This window comes from Talpa europaea, assembly GCF_964194135.1.
Source record: "Talpa europaea genome assembly, chromosome: 3".
Lineage (NCBI taxonomy): Eukaryota > Metazoa > Chordata > Mammalia > Eulipotyphla > Talpidae > Talpa > Talpa europaea.
Genome location: NC_140069.1, coordinates 22946215 through 22969872, shown reverse-complemented (window position 1 = coordinate 22969872; position 23658 = coordinate 22946215). Strand labels below are relative to the sequence as shown.

The following is a 23658-nucleotide window of genomic DNA, read 5'->3' as shown; positions in this document are numbered from 1 at the left end:
TGTACAATGATATTTATAATTCTTCCGTTATTTGCCACAGACTTCAAAGTATATTTATTATAGAAACTGGAACAGGGTGAATCTGAAAAGCATGTTTCAATTAATTTGCAAAAATTAAATTAGCATGAAGTTATAGGGTGAAGAATGGAAGATATAAAAGCATTTAAAAAATAAGGAAATTACATTTAAATGCACACATGCAAGAAGATACTGTAGTTGAACTGCTCCAGTTTACTTGGTTTTACTTCAGTTTAATACACTCTAAAATACTGCTTTCATGTATAATATCAAAGGAAATATTACATGAATGTATATTACTTTAAGGAATTGATGATGTATTTCACATTCTTCAAACTTTACCCAGGGTATAAATACATATTTATATATCAGTCAGTTTTTAAAGTAAATGAAAACTTTACCATTGGGGTAAGGGGTAATTTTTCATCTCATATGTCCTTACTTCATTGTATCCTTACTTGATTGGAATAATGGAGCATGTTTCTACCTAACAGCATTATTCTTCATGCCCTGTAATTCATTATGATTTAACAAAAATTTACATTTGAAGATGGGATAACTGAACTCAACTTGTAAGCATGATTTAAAAATTAGGCTTCTGAAATCCATTAACATTTGACCAACTCAGAGGGCAATGCTGTTATTCCTGACCTTTTGTTAAAATTTTGCAATAGGATAAAGTTATTGTTAGTAGGTTTGCATAGAAAGAAACTCTTTCATGGGTGTGACGCATCTTTTTCAAAGGATTATGGCAGGTTGGTTCCTATTACTCAAGTTGTTTTTCCTCTTCCTTTTTTTTCTTCTTCATTTTCAGTTTTACATGAAATAACCGTATCATCTCACTACACAGCTCCAATAAAAGATCCAGTAGTAGTTTGAAGCACAGTGAGCCAAGCCGTTTCTTCCCTTTTTAAAGTATGACAGTGAGTGACATTCTCTGTAGTCAAGTTATACGAATGTGGCAACCCTAAGTAGAGACTTCAGTAAACTCAAAAGGCTACAAATCAACAGTGAAGAACATTGGTGACTTCACATAACTGACACTTCTTGCTGGAAGGGAGGCAACATTATTTGCTTCAAACGTTTCCAAGCAGTTTCTCATATGGCAGTTTCTCCAGATTTCCTGTTACTTTTCTAATTCCTTTTGATAATAGTTCCTTTAAAAGTCTAAAGGTCGGATCATCATGGTTGTGGAACGTAAGGAGTAACTGGGTCCTTTGAAGTAATGCCACTTTATGCCATTCAGTTTTCCATGGTTTTGTCCTGCAGTATAGTACATTCCATTCAGATTGGATGGGCCACAAGCATCAAACCACCAACCTGAAAAATTAGTTAACAGTGAAAGCAAGAAGAAGGAGAATTACTGTACAACTGATCATTTGGAAATTAATGGCATTATGTAACAGGGAAGATATTCATATTGTCATGATCATTTGCAAATAGGAGGCATTCAGTACATATCTTCTCAGCAGTAAATTGTTTTAAGTGACATCTAGCTTCGGCAGCATATGAACAACCACAGAGAAGAAGAGTCTCATGACAATCAGCTTTCAGTATGACTCCACTGGGACTCATTTCCCAAGTTTCTGGCTTCAAGATACAATCTAAGTCAGGCCTAGATTTATATGCAGGGCAAGTAAAATGCAGAAGCCCTTCAAAGGCATTCCACCTTAAGCCTGTCACTGAGAGGAGAACAATTAATTCTTTGTGAAGAAGCTGAGAAACTTAGACAACTGACATTTAAATAGAAAGTGATGCTCTCCGTCTTGTTCACAGTTTTGTAATTCAGCTGCTTCTGAAATTGCCTGGATACTTGGTAGTAACTAAGAATCTGAATTACTATGCACTCTCTGTATTTTATAGCAACATGGGGAAGTGTTCATCAAAGCAGCCACTTTAGTTTCTAGATAGCTTGATTTTCTTGGTGACTCTTCTTATTCTTTCTGAATAGTGAAAGAAAAACAAAACCCAAAAAACTTGTTGAGTAGCAGGGGAGTCTGTGCTTGCACAGCTCTCTGTAAGGATAACTCAGTACTTTTTAAAAAAATGAATTAAGGACTAGGATTTTAGATAAAGCATAGTACTTTTCCCCCTTCTCCTTAAGTAACACTACCAAAATCTTTAGGGAGAGATTTATGCCAGAGACATTCTGGCATATTTTTATTTGGATATAGCTGACCTCTCTTTGATTGCAATTATGCTTAAGGGACTAATAGCTACAGAAAGAGAAAGCTGTACAGCTGATATTTAACTGTAACATGAGCATCATCTTGCAGAAACTTTAGGAAAAAATTAAATGGAGAAGAGCTAGTTTGCCCTTTTCCATTTTGGAAGATGAATACAGCTGAGCTGTATTTATAAAGACATACTAGAGAAAAGGCAAGCTGTATATTTAATCACCAACTCCTAAGATACTGTTGATGAATTTGCAAAGACGCTATATTCAACACTGTTTTACCAACTACACACAAGCAATAAGATGTCCATGCAGTCAAAACAAGAGGACAAGGAGTTTCTTGTTTGACAGGGAAGGAAAAGCTGTAAAATTCCACCTTTTTTCATAAGATTAATTCCTTAATTTTTTTAAAATAAGTATGACCAGCTAAAATATATTATTTATATTACACAGGGCATTCCATTATTAGGGAACTCATTTAGGTAGAAGACTCTCTAAAGGACAAAATGAAAACTTGATGGCTTCAGCATTTTATCTTTCTCTCTTTTTCTATGATCTACTGAGGCACTGGCTTCATGTTACTGAGCCTCTTGAGTTCTTTTAAATATCGGCCATTGCCTCTGAAGGAAATGCAGTCACTTCACTGTTGAGAATTACTACTATGTGTCACAGAATAATTCTCAGGCTACCTCAGGATACTCAAAGCAAAAGCGTGTGTTTTGTTTGGCTTATAAAGTCACAAGAGTTCTGGAACAGTGGAGAGGCAGAGGTCTGTTGCAACAGCAGCCTGGCAATAACCACACAGGCTAAAAGATATATTCACTGGTAAACTTTTGATGAGCTTAGGAGAGGGACAAGAAACAGTAGGGACCAGATAGATTGACTTAGTGTATCTTTTTTAAGTGAGTAAAGTGGGATAATGTTCATGGTAAGGGAAATGAATTTTGGAGACATTAAATGAAGACCCATATGACTGGTCAGAGTAATGGGAGAAATAGTAGTCTGATGCTGAACGTTTCTAAAGACCAAATCACAAAGAGCAATGAAAACATTTGTTCTATGCACAGGCCCTTCTAGAGTACTTAGTGCTGCACCTACAAGAGTTTACAAAGCAAACGACTGGCAAGTGACTTTGGGTTTACTGGTGGATCATCTGAATTTAACTGGCTATTTCTCCTTGAAAATCTCTATGTTCAGAAACAGTTTACTAAAAAGCCTTATTTGATACACATTCCAGTGCTATAAAATAGCCATGCTTATTATTTCTTTTTTTCCCTTTATGTAATTATTGCGATGTGTTATTATACAAGATAGATGTGGGTGATTCATGCCCTCATGGAACTTACTTCTAATGTGAGGAACCAATTTTTAAAAAGCAAATAAATAAAATGCCTACAAATATTGACAAAAATAAAGAAGGAAAAAAAGAAAAGAATTGAATTGAATCAGAGAGCTATTAAAAAGAGTAATAAAAGACCTACTAGACTTTCCACATTCATAGAAGTAGCTGATATTTAATGAGACCTGGAGGATAAGACGGAGGTAGCCAGGTAAAGCTGGGACAAACTCTGCTAAATAGAGTATGGCCATGCCAATGCCATGAGGAAACAAGTGTAGCGTGTTAGGGACTAAAAGAGTATTATAAGAGTCTGGTACATAGTCAGCAATGGGGAGACTACAGGAAATAAGATGGAGGAGCCAGCAGATTTGGGGGGAAATTGAACAATGTTTGTGGACAAATTTATAGCTTATCCAGTATAGTTGCCCATCATTAGGGGAAAGTGTGAAACAGTCTCCAGGGAAACCAATCTACCATGTTAAATATTTCATTGAATATGATTTAGGGCCTATAACTAGGATCTTCCCAAGTCACCCCGAACATGTGTGACAACAAGAGGGGGGAGAGGAATCTAAAATCAATGCAACAGGTACTAATTAGTAGACTGACACTGGGAAAGAATGACTATTGGACAGATTCAGGAAAATTCCTGATTCTAGAAGTACAGTTTTGCATAGGAGAGAGACAACAAACTGTTAAAAAAAATGAGATGACAGTCACTAAGTGGAGATGAAGAAAATTTTACGGAAACAGAGGCAGAAGATCCGTTTGTGGCTTCATAAGGTTTATTCATTACCAGCTAAGCTGAGTCCAGAGAGGGTTGGTGGCAAGTTCACTGGACAGAAAGAAACCCTGAACTTGTATGTACTCTGCAAAATTCGGAGAGAGTGTCTGCCAGCAGCGTGGCTTGGCTGGAAGGTCAGCGGGTAAAGGGTTGGAGAATATAGGACTAGAAAAATAAACAGGAAGGAGAACACAGAGTATTTTTTTAAATTATATTTTTAGAATGTTCTTGTGGGCAGTGGGGAGTCTGGAGAGCACCAGAACAAAAATGAGAAGACTCAGAGTTTGATGCTGATTTCCATTAATGACCAAGAGATTGCAGGCAGTAATATAATTAATACTTAGTTTTTCTCAAGAGTTGATATGTGTCAGGGAGTCTGGATTTTCTTATTTTATTTCCCAAATAGTTTTATGTGATGGGACAAGCAACCTCATAAAGACACTCCTAATCAGAGAATTTAAGAAACTTTCTCAAGGCCACACAGTCACTAAACTCCTCATTCATACGATGTGGATTACAATGTCAGACCAGCCACTTTCCTAGCACAGTTAGGGAGACCAACAGTTGCAGACATCAAATAACATAATACATCTATAAGGCACCTGGAAAACCCTAGCTAGGTGTTTCATGTGAATTATCCAGGAGATGGGGCAAAACGTTTAGAACAGCAACAAAAGGGACTTGATCTTGTGTGGGCATCATGATTCATGATGAAGAACAGGTCATCAGTACCAACTTATTTCCTTATATGCTTGATAAATTTTATTAAACATGAAAATAATTTAGAACCAAATGAGTTGTATGATGCTGACATTGTACTTAAGTAGCATTGAAGCACCTAATGTTTTCCATTGCTTTCATGTGGAAATCAAAGATCTTAAGGTGTTCAGTTATCTATTTTAGGACCAGTGGATCATACACACTGTGGGCCATTAGAGAGCAACTGATGATAACAAAGATGATGAAGGATGATGTGATAATGTCCTTAACACTCTGAACTTCAAAGTAGCAAAAATAGTTATTTCTGTGCAAGTAAGTATATTCTGTTTTCTTGGACACAATCATTAAAATGAATTAATGGGTTTTTTTGGTATGAAATATTTCAGTTTGTCCATTTTTTATAAATTAAGTATAATTGGGTCTTTTTTTAAGAATTATTTATTTATTTATACAAGCACTGGGTACAGTCAGAAGCGCAGGAGGGTGAGAGGATTCACTAGAGCCAGAGCGGGGAACAGAACAGGCAGACGGATGAAGTACACTGCTGAGGGGAGCAGCGGGTGGCAGGAGAGGTCTGCGCGCCATGTGGGACCCTCGCCCGGGTAGCTGGGAATCCAACCGGTGCTGCAGAGGCTGCGGGCAGCTTTGCAACCCAGCGCTCAACCGCTGCACCACCGGGGAGGCCCTAATTGGGTCTTTTAAACATATATCCAGAAAAGAAGTGGCTTTAGTCAAGCATATTTTTTAGGTGAGCAGCCTAAGATATAGCAGATGTCTGGTCATTCCTAGGTATTTCTTGCTATTCACAGATAGTCACACATACGAATGAATAGTATGTATGTAAGTTTGTATGGAACGATGATGTTCTGTGTGAACATACAGAGGAGTATGTCTGGGATTGAAGTTCTTCTCTGATAAGATACTAGATAGTGGAATTATACATATCCTCTAAAATCTTAAAAAAAAAAATTACCTTTGTCCTTTGTTCTGTTTGTGCCTGGGAATAACAAAAAAGCAATATGCTAAAGAAATGAATCTAGGAAAGGCACTTTAAGCTTACATGAACTCAGTGATACAAAGGATGGAAGAAAGCAACTTTCATCTGCTATTGGACAACTGATAAAATGTCTCAAATGTTTTAAGATTGGCAATTCCTGATATGTACTTTGCCAAGCATTTTTCTTCATAACCTGTAACCTCATGTATATTTTAATAAGAAATCTGAGATGCATGTTTCTAATTCATTTACACTTAACTCATGAAAATTTAGTTTTGTAATAACCATCTCAGTCTTCCCAGGCTTTTAAAAATCATTCGAGTCTTTTATCTTTGAAGCAGAAAATTCGCATTTTATCACCAATAAGTGAAACTTTGCCCAGAAAATAAGAATTTGATTCTAAACTTTGTACTCAGGAAGTTCAAATTTATTTGAAGTCAGGAAACCTAACTCTCAAATTCTTCTGATGCTTAACAAGAAGTTCTCAACACTTCTTTTCTAAAGTGAAAAGTGTGGCAAAATGAAAAGCTCTATCTGTTTTATGGATTTCTTTCATTCATTTTCAGTACATGTATTCTAATCAGCAACATGGAAAAGAACATGCGTGCAAAATTTGATTTTCCTCTCCTATGGCTGACTAGGGATGAGGCTAAACTGAACAGATTGCTGCCGCTGTTATCAGTGGGTTCATCATGAAAAATTACTGGAGTTAACGTGTGCAAAGCTGGCCCTATCCGTAGCCTCAAGGAGCAGCTGCACGGGTCTTGTGTAAGGGAGGAAAAGGACCTTTCTAGAAGTCTGCATTCTTTCTGTCATCTCATACTATATTCCCTCAGGCCACGACTTGGCTCTTTTTCTTCTCTCTCTTTTTTTTTTTTTTTTGTTCCAAAGATGAAAAGTTGTTTATCCTGGCCAGTAATCTTGAATTTATTTGAAAGTTTTAGGTATTCTCTTAATGTCTCTTCTTTCTCTTGTTCTTCATTGCATTTTTAACCATATATAAGTGTGGAAATCCTTATGAAAATATGCTATAAACAGTCAAGTATTGCTAAACCTTCCCTTTGAATCTTGTTCCTTTTGAAAGAGACAGTAGAAGGAGTAGAGAACATGATGGATGACTTATTTGGAGGTTGCTTTCTAATCTGTGACCTCTGACAAATTATTGTTGTCCCTATTTCAAAGCATCTTTAGAACTGTCATGTAAGTTATTAAATATTAATTAAATCAAAAGGACTGTTAGACAGCAAGAATGCAAGAAAAATCTGCTATATTATTATTAGAGTAAAAAACAAACAAAATTAAGTGTTTGATTATTTCTCATCCATTATCAATTACTAACGTTTGGTTGCAGTCTGTGCTATAGCCAGAAGCTATCAGTTCTGTTTCACCTATTTCCAAACTTATCTTATTGAAGACATTTTCTAATAGTCTTTACTTTCTTTCCAAGTCAGCAAAACTTCCCTTAGAAAATGGTAATCAAATCCTAAATTTTTGCACCTAGTATATATACTAGTGTAATACATATATATGATATACATATGCATATTTTCATATGTATTTGAAAGTCAGGAACTTAACACTCAAATTTTTCCAAATCTGTAGGTTAGTCTTTTGGAAGTTTTATTCTTAAAAGTTGCAATTTTCAGTAGTCATCTATTTGTTCCATGTGTGCATTAAATATATAAACATATATATGCATGTATGTATGTATTTTAAGTCTCAGTTCATGCAAGAGTCAATGATCTCTTTGTCTTTTCACTTGTGAAATCATTTGTGAATTTACAATGTCTTTTCAGAATCTCTAATAACACATTCATTTTTGTCTTACCAGTATTAATTGAGCATATTCCCCATAGTATGTGCCAGGCACTGAGGATGCAGTGGTGAAGAGCACGGCATCTCTGCCTTCAAGGAACAAACATTTTTGTGGAGTAGGCTTACAGATTATGTACTACATATAAATTTACCTTGAAGTAAAGTAATGCAATATAGATTTCTGTGGTCACCCTTAAATTATCCATATGGATCTTTTCTCTCAACAATTTTGCCATAAAACTCAGGGAATGCCAGTTTTCTGACAATGCTTAGCACATCCTTTCTGGGTTATTAAAAGCTCCAAGATGATTCTATTTTCCCAAAGATCTTTTTACTTCTGTCAGTTGGAGGGTTGCTCAGTTTTGTCATTTTATTTGTCCTCTTCAAGATTATACATCAGGTGAGGCAAGGATTTATCAGTTTTTTTTTTGTCTTAGCATCTGGTAAGTTCCAGGATGTACCAAAAAATTTATGTGTGTGGCTTTATCCCCGCTTTTAGAACTGAACTGAGAAATATCCTTTGTTAGCTTTAGCAAAGTCATGTCTGTCGGCAGACATAGTTTATGCGTGGGAAAAAAAATCAGAGTTTCTACCAGAACAGATTCTTTCTGTAGAAGGTTAGGACATGTTTTCCATAGCATTACTATTACATATTAAATGTGGAAATTGTGTTGAAAGAATTGCAAGGTAAAGAAAAGAATGTAGAATACATGGTCGGTGTTCTTTTGTCAGCAAATTTTAGTCATTGTAGTTTTTAATTGTCTTTAGGAATACTTATTTTGAAGAATGCTAATTTAGTGCCAAAGACCATGTCTCCTTTGAATGTATGTTTGCTTTGAAGGTGACAATCTAGTGACAAAGGGTTTTCATTTTCAAAATTTTGGAGCCAGATTTAAAAAAATATATATTTTTATAACCAATAAATGATATAAACAAAATTTGCTTTGAATGACACCACATTTCCATTTTCTTATATTAAACAGTAGATAAACTATTACTTATAATGAAACTGATTCCTTTCTTTGGGCTCAGGAATGCATGATCTGTGCTATCCTATACACAACAAATGATTTCCACACAATCATCTCTTAAATTTATCCCTCTCGTGGTGAAATATATAGATTCGAGAAAATGTTCTGTAATAAAGGGGAATACCTAAAGAGAAAAACTGGTCAGTAGAATCACAGAGAAGAGATACTTAGGGTTTATAAATCTATGCTGATAAATCATCTCTATTTAATGATTTATTAAGGGGAAGGCATGTGTCCATTTTATGTTGAAAAACATACTTTAGTTTCATAAGAAATGTATACTACAGAAGTGAAGCAGCCACAGTGGGAAGGGGAGCAGGAGGAGGAACAAAGAGGGAAAAAAACACAAATGACTATGGTAGAGGATTACAGGTGGGTACCTCATGGTGGTGATACTTGATGGAGAGAATCCTAATGTCCCCACAATTAAAAAGTAAATTATTAAAAAAATAAAATGCAGAAAAAAGAAATGTGTAATAAAACATACAATTTATTCAATATTTAAACTGAATGGGAGGATTGCTGGTTTTCTGGTAAGATGGAAATAAATGGGAAAGGAAGTGTAAATCATGTGGTTTCTTCTATTTCTACTAATCCAAATATGCATTCATAGCCTACTACGCCTCCTTTCCACTCAACAATGTATTATGAATCACTACTTACTCATTGTTTTCAACACTGAGTACATGGAATAAAAGAATCACCAAACCAGAAGAAAATATGAGCAACAATGTTTTTCTCGACAGACATCTGCAGGAAGGTGCATAGGTAATTTTTTTGGATAGTTTTCTTTTTGAAGATTTCCTTACATCCAAGAAATGTACATTCTTCTTTGGCAATTCATTCTAGTCTTTGATCCCTGGATGTCCCATCTAAAATCTCTTCTTCCTTCCTCTAAAATGCTATTGCATGTTACATTTTGTGACTAGAAACTGTTATGATCTTAATATGTTTTTTTTTTTATTTTTTAAATTGAAGATCTCCCCCAATAGATGCCAGCTCTGTTCTGTCTTGACCACTAATCATGGTTGACCCTTTTTTTTAATTTTTTTTAATAAATCTTTTTTTAAATTTATTTATGATTTATTTATTTGTTTGTTTGTTTGTTTTGTTTATACATGCACTGGGTACAGTCAGAAGCATGGGAGGGTGAGAGAATTCACCAGAGCCAGAGCGGGGAGCAGAGCAGGCAGAACGACCGAAGGACACTGCTGAGGGGAGCAGTGGGCGGCAGGAGAGATCTAAGCACCATGTGGGACCCTCCTCCGGTGGCCGGGGAGCAGCCGGGGATCGAACAGGCACCGCAGTGGCCACGGGCAGCTTTGCAACACAGCGCTCAACCGCTGCGCCACCGGGGAGGCCCATGGTTGACCCTTGATAGTGACTTAGTTGATAGAAGGAAGTTAAGTAGTTAGAGTATCAGAAGAGAAGGAAAAACAAAATTTTCTTCCTCGTGTCTAGCTGAAATACATTTACATTCAATTAAGCCTGTCTTCTTTGACATGTAAGTGTATAAGGGTAACCATGATACCACAAACTCCAACTAAAATATCTCCATGTACTTTAAGAATGCTATTCGGAACATTTAGTGGGCAATAAATCTTAACTTTACCCTAATTCCGCTTAGAAGCGACAAAGGAAAAATACGGAAGTATACAAGGTAAAACAAAGTTTTAACTGGTGATAACAGGACTATGAATTATTGGTTTCAAAGAACATATACTCTCACAGTTTACAAGAGACTGTTTTAAACTGGCAACAAGTTCAAATACAGATTTTGAAAAATAAAGGAAAAGTCATTAGCAAAAGAAAATAATTCTAAGGGAAACTATGACAGAGAATAAATAGAGGAGGTGGAGGGTAGCTAAGTAGGACGTAAGTTCCAGGCAATACTCAAGTTACCTGGACTGTCATTGACATTCATCCTTATGTTCTCCAGTTCTTAGTCATCTAAATTCCACACGTTAGCCTTGCAGAGTGAATAGCTTTGCAAGACCTGGTTTCTTTCAAAAGGATATTTGATAGGGTAATGGCGTTTATTACAAAAACACATTTACTTAGACTGCTTCAGCCCAAGCAATAAGTGGAAATTTTCTAGCCCCAACATATGTGTTTATTGGTGAGTAAGAAATAGGTCCAAGAATGATTATGGATGAAAGAACATGACAAAGTTCAATCATTTGAGGCAGAAATAAAATCATAAATCTGAGCAATAACGTTTTCTCACTAGGTGCATTCTCCTCTTTACTTTGTGCTGTGTTTCCATTATTATGACGGGAATATGAACATATTGGAACACTTTCGAAGGAAACATTTGAAAGATTTTACTGTTGGTCTTTCATGTGTTGCATTTATTTGGTAAGAAAATTATTTGAAAAATAGACATGAAGAGAATGAAGTTTATTTCAATATTAAAATGGACAGGAAACTGGATAACAAAGTTTCTTTGTCTCCGTATAAAGTTGCTGACAATATTATTTATGGGATCAAAAAAAGTTAATGAAAACAATTTTTTTTTCAACAAAAACGTTCAAAACCCAACCTGTGGGCACTAATTTTGCTAAATATTCTAAATTTGTAACAATTGTGCTGGGGGAGGTGACCAAAAATTACATAGAGTGGACTTTTAACTATTTGATAAAGTTGTATGTGATGTCAAAATGACATTTTTAAAGCCTATGGAAAGGATATGCTAGAGGCAGAATCATAACAGGTTGGCTTTGATAATACTCAGCTTGGTTTCATGCTGAGATACATGAATATAAATGGCATGGATCGGGTCAATGGCATGTAAATTCATGGTGGTAGTAATGGAGGCTTTGAGAACGGGAATGAAGGTAGAAAGATTTCTCCAAAACTTAACCTTCTTTTTCTTCCATGCCCTGTTATTGATGGGGAAATTGTCAACCTATTGATTCATTTCATTGGTCACAAAATTTAAAAACAATTTCAATGGTGATAGGATAGGATATTTGTTCATTCATTAAATAGCCATTTTTTTTTATTGAGTTCCTATGTGTCACAACCTATGGTACTAGATATTAAGGGTAAAATGAACAATAACATGTTTGTTTTCCTTATATATAAAGTAGAGATTACAGTTTTTCTCTCTGTTTAACTCACAGAGTGGGTTTAGAATTTAAGAGAGATAATACAACAAATGTGATAACATACAATAATATGTAATAATATTGGTAGTAGAATCATGTTTTAGTAAGTACAATATTAGATTTAAAGAGTTTTGTCCTTACTAAGATAAAAACATGTTTTGTTATAGAGTAGCACAGAGAATCAGAAAGTGGGAGTAATTGCTATTCCATAACAGAGAAAAACAGGACTAAAATTAAGAGAAAGCAACACTGGAATATAGTTTCTCTCACTATTTTGTTTGGAGCCAACTCCATCCCTGTCAGTATGTGTCATTCCTGTGCAACATTTCTTGTCATTGAGTCTTAGCCCTCTGCTTCCCAAACTCCAGTCAGCCATGTACAACCTCACATATTTTTCCATATCCATTATAAGTTTTATTATATAGTACTATATAATATTTTCTTTAAATCAATGATTTGTTAAAAAGCAAACATTATGACTACATTTTAAAATGTAAACTTTATATCATTTCTTTAGACAGCAGTATCACTTTTAATAAAACTTAAACAAAATCCATATTTTATTCTAGGTAAGTGACATTGTCTAACCAATGTCCTGCATCTGGGGCCAGAAGGCTTTCTCTTTCTTTGATAAGAAGGATGATTATTTAGTGAGTGCTAAATAAATGTTACAGATAGACCAGCAACAAATTGAGAATTTCTCCTTGAGACAGAAGACTGGCGCAATATTGAAAAGGTATAAAAAAGACTACATTTCTTACTCAGTGATGCAGTATTATTCAATGGTGTCATCTATGCCTGCTCAAATATTTTGCAGAGGTCAACAACTAAGTATGTAAGTCTTAGTATAATTGATCTGAATTGTATGACTTTAGATGCAATTATACCTTTTTATTCTTCATATTCCACTTCAATAGAATGGTCAGAAAACTTTACTACATAGTTTCAAAGCAACCTGTAAGAAGTTGTTATTTTTTTTCTACATGCTGAATTCCCAAACTATGTTTGCTCCACTACAGGTAAAATTGTAATCACTTACAAGATAGAATAACTGATATTTTAAAAGCTAAAGAATTTATTCAGAGTCAAGCTTGACATGTTCCCACTACAGATGCTGGGGGAGAAGGCAAACTTCTAAATATGCTAGCAATGTCTTACACAACACACGGTTAATTAATGGGCAGAAGAAAATGATCCTTAGGGACTTGCACTGCAGTTTCCTGACCAAAGATCATAGTCCCTTCATATAGATAAGAAACCTCAAGCCTCAAACCAATGAAACAGAACTTAGAGAATGGTCCTGTGGGACTTACCTCCTGTTAGCATGAGGGCACATTTGCACATACAGTTGTCATTATCCACATCTTTAGTGCTGAAATCAGCACCATGTAAGATCAGGCTGCTCTGTTTTCCTGCTGTCCCACTGTGACCCTTTAAATACAACCTGAGGGAAAAAAACAAAAAGATAAGCCACTCAACAGAATAACAGAACCCAGAAGACTGGTTTGTTGAATGTTTGCCTTATTGACCACGTTTTCCCCTTCTTTGAACTCAGTACTTTCAACAAACTCTATAAGACCCAAGCTCTCTGGAGGGAGGAAGAAAAGGAGAGGAGTTTAAAAAAAGATTCCAAATTACAGATAGGTAAAATTCCTCATAATGTGTGTGCTTGGTATCTATTTCACTACGCATATTCACACTTGCAGCTAAGTGTATGCATATGTCCTATTATTTTTTTTTATTATTTTTTAAAGATTTATTTATTTATGCATACAAGAACTGGGGTAGAGGCCAGATGTGCAGGACCAGAGACAGAGTGGGGAACAGAACAGGCAGACCGACTGAAATACACTGCTGAGGGGAGCAGCGTGTGAGACAGGAGAGGTCTGCTGCGCAATGTGGGTAGCTCCCTGGATAGAAGGGGATCGAACTCATGCTTCAGAGGCTGCAGATAGCGTCACAGTGCTGTGCTTAGCCCCTTGCGCCACTAGGGAGGCGCCTGTCCTATTATTATTTTGTGAGATTTGAAATTACTTTCAGCAAATGACAGTACTGTTTTATGTTTATGCCAAAGCATTTTGCGAATATTATGTAGAGATTTTTGAGTCAGAGCAAAACCCAAGTTTTGTGGTTTCAATGATTAATAAAATTTGTAGTTAACAGTAGACTGATGGAAGTTTCTAATGCTGAATTATCACCTACAAGCCTATATTTTAAAATGCTGAGAAGCAGGCTGAAAATCACTGGTAATGTAATACTATAGAATTTTTAAATTGGGGGTTCACACTTTAGGCTGCAGCAGCACATAGTGGTGGTGGGTGTCATCAGGGGAAAGTAAGGTACAAGGTGATCAGTGGGAATCTTGGGCATGTTATCTGGATTAATTCAGCTCCTTCTAAACCTGGTCTTAAGTTTTAATTTGCTCATTTTATTACCTCTAAGAGACAGACACAAACTAGAAAAATTAGATTTTTGTTAGGTCTCCATATTCATTGCCTAAATAGAAATATTATGGAGATTCAGTCTCATGGATTCCCTAGAGAGGAATTTCACATAGAAAATCAAATTATAATCAAAAAGTTACTTGTTCAGAGAACACGGAATCAGAGTCAGTAGACGAAAATGAGAAGATTTCAAAATTAAGAAGCTGTGATTATACTGGCCTGCATACCCTCAATCCACAGAGTAAATTGAGCTCACAGGTGCTCTGGGATAAGCAATGCTAAGGACAACTCTGATTCTTATCTTCTCTGTGATTTGTGATGACCTTCCTTCTTCTTTCTCAAGGTTTTCAATATCATTTTCCCTATAGTAGCTCTAAACTTACTAACCAGGCCAGACTTTTGGGGATACAATGATTATCAACAATGTCTTTTCAACACAAATGTATGCATTGACATTAAATGAGTGACTGCTATGTGCCGGACAGTTTATACATTTATCCTTTCACATGAAAGTTATAGTTAAAGCCTCATAATTTAAACTACTTTTTTATGTTAAGGCAATAGGAATAATCATAAATTTGGGAAGTAGTAAAAAGCAAAAAGAAGAAACTAAAAATCAACCCAAATCTCAGCTCTGATATAGCTAATATAACTACTTTTGACATTATGGTTTATATGCATTAGTCTTTTCTTTGCTTTTCCCCCTCTAAGCAGAAAATATTATTTGTTATTAAGTACATATGCACTATCAGAACAAATTCTTATAAAAATTTCAAACAACATATGTAATGTTTTTGTCCACAGTCCCAGCTTATCTACCTCTCTGTAGGCAATCACTTACATCAGTTGTGTACACTTCAAAACAGCTTCTTATGTATGATTATGAATGCAAAATGAAATCATACTTTACATGCTTCTTTATAACATGCTTTTCATATGTCATTTTCTAACCATTTTTCCATGCCATTACTTATTTTAAAACATCATTTAGAAGCTACAGTATGACTATATCATCAACTGTCACAAGTTTGCAGGTGTCTTAATGTATCTCCAAATATGCATGCAAATGTATATGTTAGAATTATCATGAAGTCTACATTTTCCCTGATATTCACCTCTATTGTGCTCGGTAATGATGTGTGTTAGGGTCCGTGAATGAAAAGAGACACTTTTCCAGAGCCATTGAATCAAGATTTGGAGGTTGGTGTTCTAGTCCTGGCAGCTCTTCTCTGGATTCTTGCAGAAATCTTATAACTAATCTAGCTCTCTTGAGTCTTGCTACTTCCCCTATTCCCTATAATAATGCTCCATGTGGTTTATTAAAAATATACATAACATAAACCCAAATCTCTACCCTGTTTAAAATCCCTCAGTTGCTCTCCCAGGATATGAAGGATAAAATCCAAATTCCATACACTGTTTTACAAGGCCTTTGAAGATCTAGCCCTCACCTAATATTACCCCACTTCCAACCCCAACCTCTCATCTCTGGTTATTTCCTGCTCATACATGAAGTTCCAAACTTCCCTATCACATGTTCCCTCAAAGCAACCCACTCTTATTTCCATGTACATTTGTGTGTGCTTATCATTCTTCCTTGGAAAGCCCTTTCCAACTTTGAATAGCTGCTAAATTCCTGTTCACCCCATTGGATTCATTTCAAGTATAATTTCCAACAATATCAGATATATACATTTATGATGAGACTTTATTATGGTATATGTATTGGTTGATTTTTTGCTTGTCTTCTTCTATAATAAATTATGAGCTCCTTGAGACAAACCATATTTTACTCACCTTTGAATCACCATAATCTAGAACAGTGTCTAAAACAGAGGAGAGGCTAAATGCTCACTAAATATTTGAGATGAATGATGGGTATGATTTAAAAGAAAGCCTATGTCTTAATTCTTATTATTATATTTTATTGAATGATTTATTTGTATTGTGTACACAGCCATTATGAACTAATGTTAATTATGTTTCAATTTAAAACTAAAAATAGAAGAAACTCATATTTTGGGGAATAGTGACTTTTTCATTATAAAGTCAGAACATAACTTGTAATTTATATATAAAATCCATGTCCCTATGTCTAGATCCTTAGCATGTCATCCAGGAGCTGTTCATGTTCTTCTAAGAAAAGTCACCCCATTAGACAGTTATTCATCTGCACTGCAAAATAAAGATGGCATTTCATAAAAATAATTTTTCTCAACACTATTTTAGGAGATTTACAAAAGAGCACTTCCAGGCTTCTGAGGGATCCTGCAGCTGTGTAGTAAAAAATAAGTCCACTGCACAGGCAAGGGGCTCATTCTTTCATAGCAGCTATTGAGCTGGGACAGAATCGCAAATATTGACCCAAAGCCAAAAACTGTGATTCATTATTTGATACAGGCAAACAAAGGAGCGGTCATTCACTAGTGTCAAGCATTTTTTGTAATTAGATAAGAAAAGAAAACGTATTTGAATCGAGGGGTCAAACATTATATTTAATGTAGTTCTTTTTAAAAGTGGTTCTGGCTAATTTTTAAAGTCCTTATGTATAATTAACTAGCTTTTTAATGCTAAACGGAACTTTACCTCACAAAAGAAAAGTCAATATACACAGGACCATAGTTGATTTTCATCGGACTATGGTGAAAGGCAACTGGTAGTGTGAATCATTAGAGAGAATATTTCGCCCCAAATAATACCATGTGAATCCTGGACATTTACATCTTGTGTTTGGCCAGTGTAAACATGACTTGCATGAAGTGTATAATGTTTTAGGAGATAAAACCACACAGTACTCCAAAGCAAAATATAGGTTTTAGGGACAGAAATATTGAAAATGTAAAACAAAAACAAAAACAAAAATAAAAACCAACCCAGAAAAACAAAAATACAAAAACTAAACAAACAAAAGAACCCTCCAAAGTATATAATTACACGTGATCAAAAAGGTAGCCACGGAATAGAATTGTGGTATTCATCCTTTCAAACCCATTTTGTAATTAAGGGGGGAAATTATGTAAAATTTGGTCAATGACTATAAAGATTGTCAGCATTCGAGTTTTTCCAATTAGCAGGTTAAAGGAAAATGAAACAGATATACATTGAAATGGTCATGATACTTACCCATCCTTGAAGAAAATATAGCTATCCATTTTCTTTCATTTCTAGGAATTTCAATAATTAGAAAGACTTGAGCATATTTTTAGTGAATTTAGGGCAATAGTGAGATCTATTATTGAAGAAAAGGCTTCAAAAACACTTATACATCACACAATTGAGTTGATAACTCTCATTTCTGATTTTTCCCAACAGGAAAAAAAAAAACACACTAAAATGAAGTTCAATAATGATACATACACCTCCTGTACACAGGGGAGAAGTCTACTAATATGCATAACTCAGCAAAATGGCTTCAGTCAACTTCTTTACTTTTAAAATGAGCACCCCAATCTCATGCATCCAGTTTCTCACTTTTTTGTCTACTTAAGAGACTGCCATATTTCTCACATTTTTACATCTTCACTGTATTCAGGGGGGCAAGATCGCCTTCATTATTCAAGGCAGTGGGAGTTGTATGTATGACAAATTGAAGTTTGGCCTAGACTCTTTTAAACAGTAGACAGACTCTCAGATATCTGAACTTTAAGGTCTTATGTACTGACAATCTGAGCAGATTTTATTTTGGCTCTGAGCTCTTTCCCTGCCACCATATGGAACTAGTTTGTCTATCTCAAAATCACTTGAAGAAAATGCAAAATGACCCCCATGGTTCTCTTTCAGGACTTGGTAGCAATGACTCAATCTGACAGAATTTTACAACACTGCTCTATCTCCTGGTTGCTGCTTCAGGGCTGTCTGCTTGAACTGTCTTCCCTCACCCTGCCCCCACCCCACTGAAAGAGCTTGGAGCCATGAGCAATGTACTGAGTTTAAATGATACAAGTGGCATCTTCTGCTGAAAATAAAGGCAGTATTACTCTTATTAATCCAGATATAGAGAATACAGAGTTTTCCTTACTTCAGACTTATGTCAAAATTAGGCATTTGACATTGTGGAGATACTATCCAGAGGCATACAAATAATTGGTATTGTAGAAAGGAAGATAAGGGGAAATTCATGAAATGGTAAACTATTACAAAAGTTTCATGGAAACTAGAAATGGTACCATCAAGTTTTACATAAAGGTACATATACTTGTCCTTTCTATTGCATAATTTCCTTTGGAACTGCAACATTCATTTCAAAAATCTGTTTCAAAATTTTTTTCTTCCTTGTTAGGAGATAGTTTGATACTAATTGTTGATCATGGGGCCATGATCTCTTTTAGTGGAGAATCTATTAAGTCTGTATAATTATATATAACACTAGTTCTCATATGTTCCTTAAGTGAGAATTATTTTACTTACTGAAAAAGACTGTCAATGATATATGAGAAAAATAACAGGAAACTATATATCAAGCAAAGTCAGTGACCTATAAAATAAGGGTATACATATATATATATATAGAGAGAGAGAGAGAGAGATAAGATATATATATATATATATATATATATAGTGTGTGTGTATATGTGTGGGGAGAGTGGAGAGAGGGAAAACAGAAAGAATAATTTTGGTAAATGACTTGTTAGTTGTTACTATCATTCATACTTATTTTGTAGCAGATGATGTATCTATATATTATATATTTATATATATTTATGGCAGAGAGCTGTATGACAACAATTTAGACTCAAACATATATCTATAAATAGAAGAAAAAGTTCAAAAGATGCTTCAAAAGAAAAGAGAAAGTAGGAATATTAAAAGATCTAGGGGCTCCCTGGTGGTGCAGTGGGTTGAGCGCAGTGCTGTGAAGCTGTCCGCAGCCTCTACAGCATGGGTTTGATTCCCTGCCAGCCAGGGAGCAACCCACATGGCGTGGCAGACCTCTCCGGTCTCGCCCGCTGCTCCCCTCAGCAGTGCTATCAGTCTGTCTGCCTGTTCTGCTTCCCGTTCTGTCTCTGGTGAATCCTCTCATGCTCCCACACCGCTGGCCTATACCCCAGCTCTGGTATAAATAAACAAATCTTTAAAAAAAAAAATCTTATATATAGTTTGTTTGAAAGATCAAGAATTAAGGATAGAGATTTATAGACACCTAAAAAGACATAGAAATCAAGCAGATATACATCATCTGCTACAAGATAAGTAGGAATGATAGAAACAACTAACAATTAAGTCATTTACCAAAATTCTTCTGTTTTCCCTCTCTCCACTCTCCCCACACATATACACACAAATAAAACACTAGCTTTTGGAGTATAAGGCTTTATCATGTACACTTGTAGAGAGTTTTCAGCTTAATTGTTTGGGTTTGAAAGCTAGGTTCTTGTCCTTTCTCATTCCCAGTTGCCTTGTTTGTAAAACGGCTCAAACATAGTAATGTGTATCTGTAGATGAGGTGATACATATTTATACATGTAGAATATACACTTGATGGATATTAATTAAAAAATAAAACAAAGGAATCAAACTTCCCTAACCAGTTACCATAAAATACACAAGAGCACAGTAGTCATGAGTTATATGAATGACTAAGACTAAATTTAACAAGCATAAAAGTTAAGGACTTCAGTCAACATGCATGAGCTTACTTAGAGTGATGAAAATGAAACAGAGATATAGCTAACTCAGACATACATGTAGGCAAAAAACTGAAGAAATGAAAAGTTGGAAGGGGCAATTTTCTTAGATCCATAAGGCACCACTTCCTTTGAAAGTGTTTCTCATTTTATATAGAGCAAGCAGAATACTAAGTACAAAGAACAAGAAAACGGAGTTGTTGCTGTCTACTTAGTTAATGGTTTACATTATTTTGAATACAGATAGATGCCTGGATAACATTCTTTTACTTCAAATGTTCATTCTTTAATAAATTAAAATAATAATCATTAGAGAATCATGATTTTTTTCTTGCCACACCACAGGGATGTTTTAATGGCTGAATCTAGTACATGTTATTTTTCTTTCTTTATCCACAATCAATATGGGGGAAAATTCTGAAAAGATCAACATCTTAATTCTCGCTTCTACTTCATGAAAGCTTTCTAAACCAAATTCAGTCTTCTTGAATTGGTGTCATTTGTTCTTAGATGGAATTTGATCTCTGGGGAATCACCAGAATTTGTGTATATTAAGCTAACCATTATGTTAAAAAGAAGTTATCTGATTTGCTTCTTAAGCCTCAGATGCCCTGAGGTAGATGTATTATTTATCTTAAAACATGCTTAGTGGAAGATATACAAGTGTGAAAAATGTCTGAGATAGCAAGGGTCATGGGAATTTGTGCTGTGATTAAGAAAGACAAATTTCCAGAGCAATAGAAAATCTTAGCCTAAATAAAATAAGAAATTTCATAAACTCTAGTTTCATTTATTCTGACTCCTTCATGGGTGAGTTATGTTAGCTTTTATTATACAAAATAATATAGAACTTTGATAAAAATGAGTTATCATTTTTGATAAAAATGATAAAATAACTTTGATAAAAATGAGAACCATCAAGCTCTTGACACGGGAACCATCGTTGCCAATGACTCCTGTTTCAAAACTCCAAAAAAATTATAGTTCTCAGTGTTTCTCAATGACATGACATTTTCATATGTTCAAAACTAATGACAAATTCTTTCTCCAAAGAAAACAGAAAAATCACACACAGTTACCTCTTTGTGCCTTTGCATAGTATAGTGAGAGCTTACTCTATTCTGCATGCCACAGAATTTATTTTTCATGAAATCTATGACAATAAGATCATACTTCCCAAAGTTCAAAAATACACATTGTAGTGATCCTCTGGTTTTATTTCTACATAAAGTTCTTTCAGTATTTCTTCACATTTGTAATGATTATATTTTAAAAAATCGAAAGCCAAAGTGAATTATGTGGCACTAAGATCCCTGTAAAAAACTTGAACAGCCCCTTAGACTTATATTTATATTCTTTTGCCTTCATGAGTGGCTGATAGAGTCAATGTCCCTATTTGAGTGAGTGGCTCACAGACCCAGACCCTCTTCTGATGCCTGAAAGACAGTTAATAGCCATCTCAGAGAGTTTATAGGTTTATGTTTTTATCAAAAATTAAGTCAAGATCTTATAAAACTTGTGATCAAAATGGGTGATTTTTAAGTATAAACAAGTTCAAAGGAGATAGATTTGTTCTCATTTTTATTTCTTTTTAAAGAGCATTAAGAGACATTTTTCCAGCATCCCCTTGAGGAAGTCAGGGAGAGAAGAAAGGGTGATGAGAGGTTGACAACCACTGAGAGGTATTGTCTGAAGTTTTCTTTTTGTGCATACAGAAAATACTTTCTCTTGTTGTACTTGGACAATATGTGCTTTAAGGTTTGAAAATAAGACTCCAGTGTGCACAAGCAGATTCTTCCTTTGATGAAAATAATCAGCATGCTTATCTCTCTCCACAATTAGTATAACATGGAATCCAAAATCCTTAACATGGAAATGGTCTTCTGTTTTCTCTGGTACAGTTAACCCTTATATATGAGATACTTGCTATGCTCTGAGGCTGGTTCACACTTGTTCATATTGCTCCTTCTGGCTGGAATCTCAAGACCTTTCTCCTCTGTTACTGCCCATCACATGTTATGAATCGCTAAGGATTTCCTCAGTGAAGCCTTTTCTGGTCCTCTTAATTGCCTCCGATGTACTACACCCATCTTAAATTCTAGTTGAATTGACCGATTTTAATCTACTTTTTAATTCAATTTTTTTTAAGATTTATTTATTTTTGCATAGAAGAACTGGGGTGTAGGCCAGAGATGCGGGGGGTGAGAGGATTCACTTGAGACAGAGTGGGAGCAGAACAGGCAGATCTACTGAAATACACTGCTGAGGGGAGCAGCAGGCGAGGCATGAGAGGTCTGCTGCGCCATATGTGGGTTAGCTCTCTGGCTGTGGATTGAACTCCGGTCTTAAAGGTGATAGCACTGAGACTTAATCCCTAGGCCACCAGGGAGGTCCTTGACCAATTTTCTTTAGTACACAACCATAACCTAATTTCAAGGATTCTTATCTAGAGATTGTAAGAGTAGAGTTGATTCACATGTGTTAGCAAAATTTTGTCTGTTAATTTGTTCTGGAGAGAAGATCCATAGATCCATTAATTTTCTTAAAAATGTTCTTTGATTAAAAAAAGCAAACCAAGACATACAAAAATCCAAAAACATGCTAAGTGATTCTGCAGCTGAAACTTTTGTTTTAAGCCAACTCACCCAATACTTGCTTCCTTTTCTTGAATGATTAGCACACAAGACCAGCAGGCCTGGGGTCTCCTTTTAGTGTCATTAAAGTGTTTGTTTAAAGTGTTACTTTTGAACCAGCATCATCTGATTGTGCTAGACAGGTTTGAGATATCCAGGTCCTAACCCAGGAACAGAATCTCTGGATGTGGGATTCAGAAATCTACACCTTACACAATGCACACTCAAAGTTTGGAAACAACTAAATAATACCAGGAAAGAATAGCAATGTGATAAATATGTGGGGACTGCCTGGTAGAATAAAAGAATGAATGCCACTCTGATTTCAAAAGAATTATAACAATTTCTTGAAGAGTAATTTTATCAAAGTTAAAGAGATTAAAGTAAACTGTATTAAGAGAAATAAAGTAATTATGGCAACTAGGCAACTATGTACTTAATAATTATTGTTTATTAATAAGCCAACTAAATGTTAATGTCTCTACCAGTTAATCTTCTCATTTAAGGGATGTTAAATAAACATACAATATTCAGATGTAATTTTTCTGCTAAGAACACTAGATATAACTTTAAAAATTGGGTGATAAGTAGGTACAAATTATTCATTTTGTCTTTAATCACATCTAGCATTTTAAAATATTGTCCATTAAAATAATTATTTTGTAAGAATAATGTGACCTCTGTTTGTATAGTGACTTCTGATATTTGGATCTAGACAGTTCTCTGTAGCATTGATCATTAAGATATGTGAAGGAAAGTAATTTGTTTTTCATCAGTCTAAAAATGAATAAGGCTAAAATTTTTCTTTATCTAGTTGTTTAATTGAGTTTCTAACTGAGGCAGCAAATAAAATGGCACTTTTGAGTCTTTTAATAGGGAACAAGCAGACCAGTAAAATCACTGGTATTTTTGATGTTAGTACCAAAAGAAATATATCTAAGCACTCTGCCAATATTTGACATGAATA

General features: G+C 35.1%; 1 protein-coding gene across 3 annotated transcripts in view; it reads right to left on the bottom strand.

Annotated features, from left to right (window-relative positions):
* Nucleotides 1-1177: 1177 nt before the first annotated feature.
* The window catches only part of ANGPT1 (angiopoietin 1), a gene marked incomplete at both ends in the record, with an annotated part of 219823 nt that continues 197342 nt past the window's right edge, over nt 1178-23658 (bottom strand). For all 3 annotated transcript variants that reach the window (XM_084230409.1, XM_084230410.1, XM_084230411.1), the window contains 2 exons: nt 1178-1338; nt 13304-13434. In XM_084230409.1, the coding sequence (XP_084086535.1) occupies nt 1178-1338; nt 13304-13434 (292 nt within the window). The remainder of the gene's footprint in view (nt 1339-13303; nt 13435-23658) is intronic.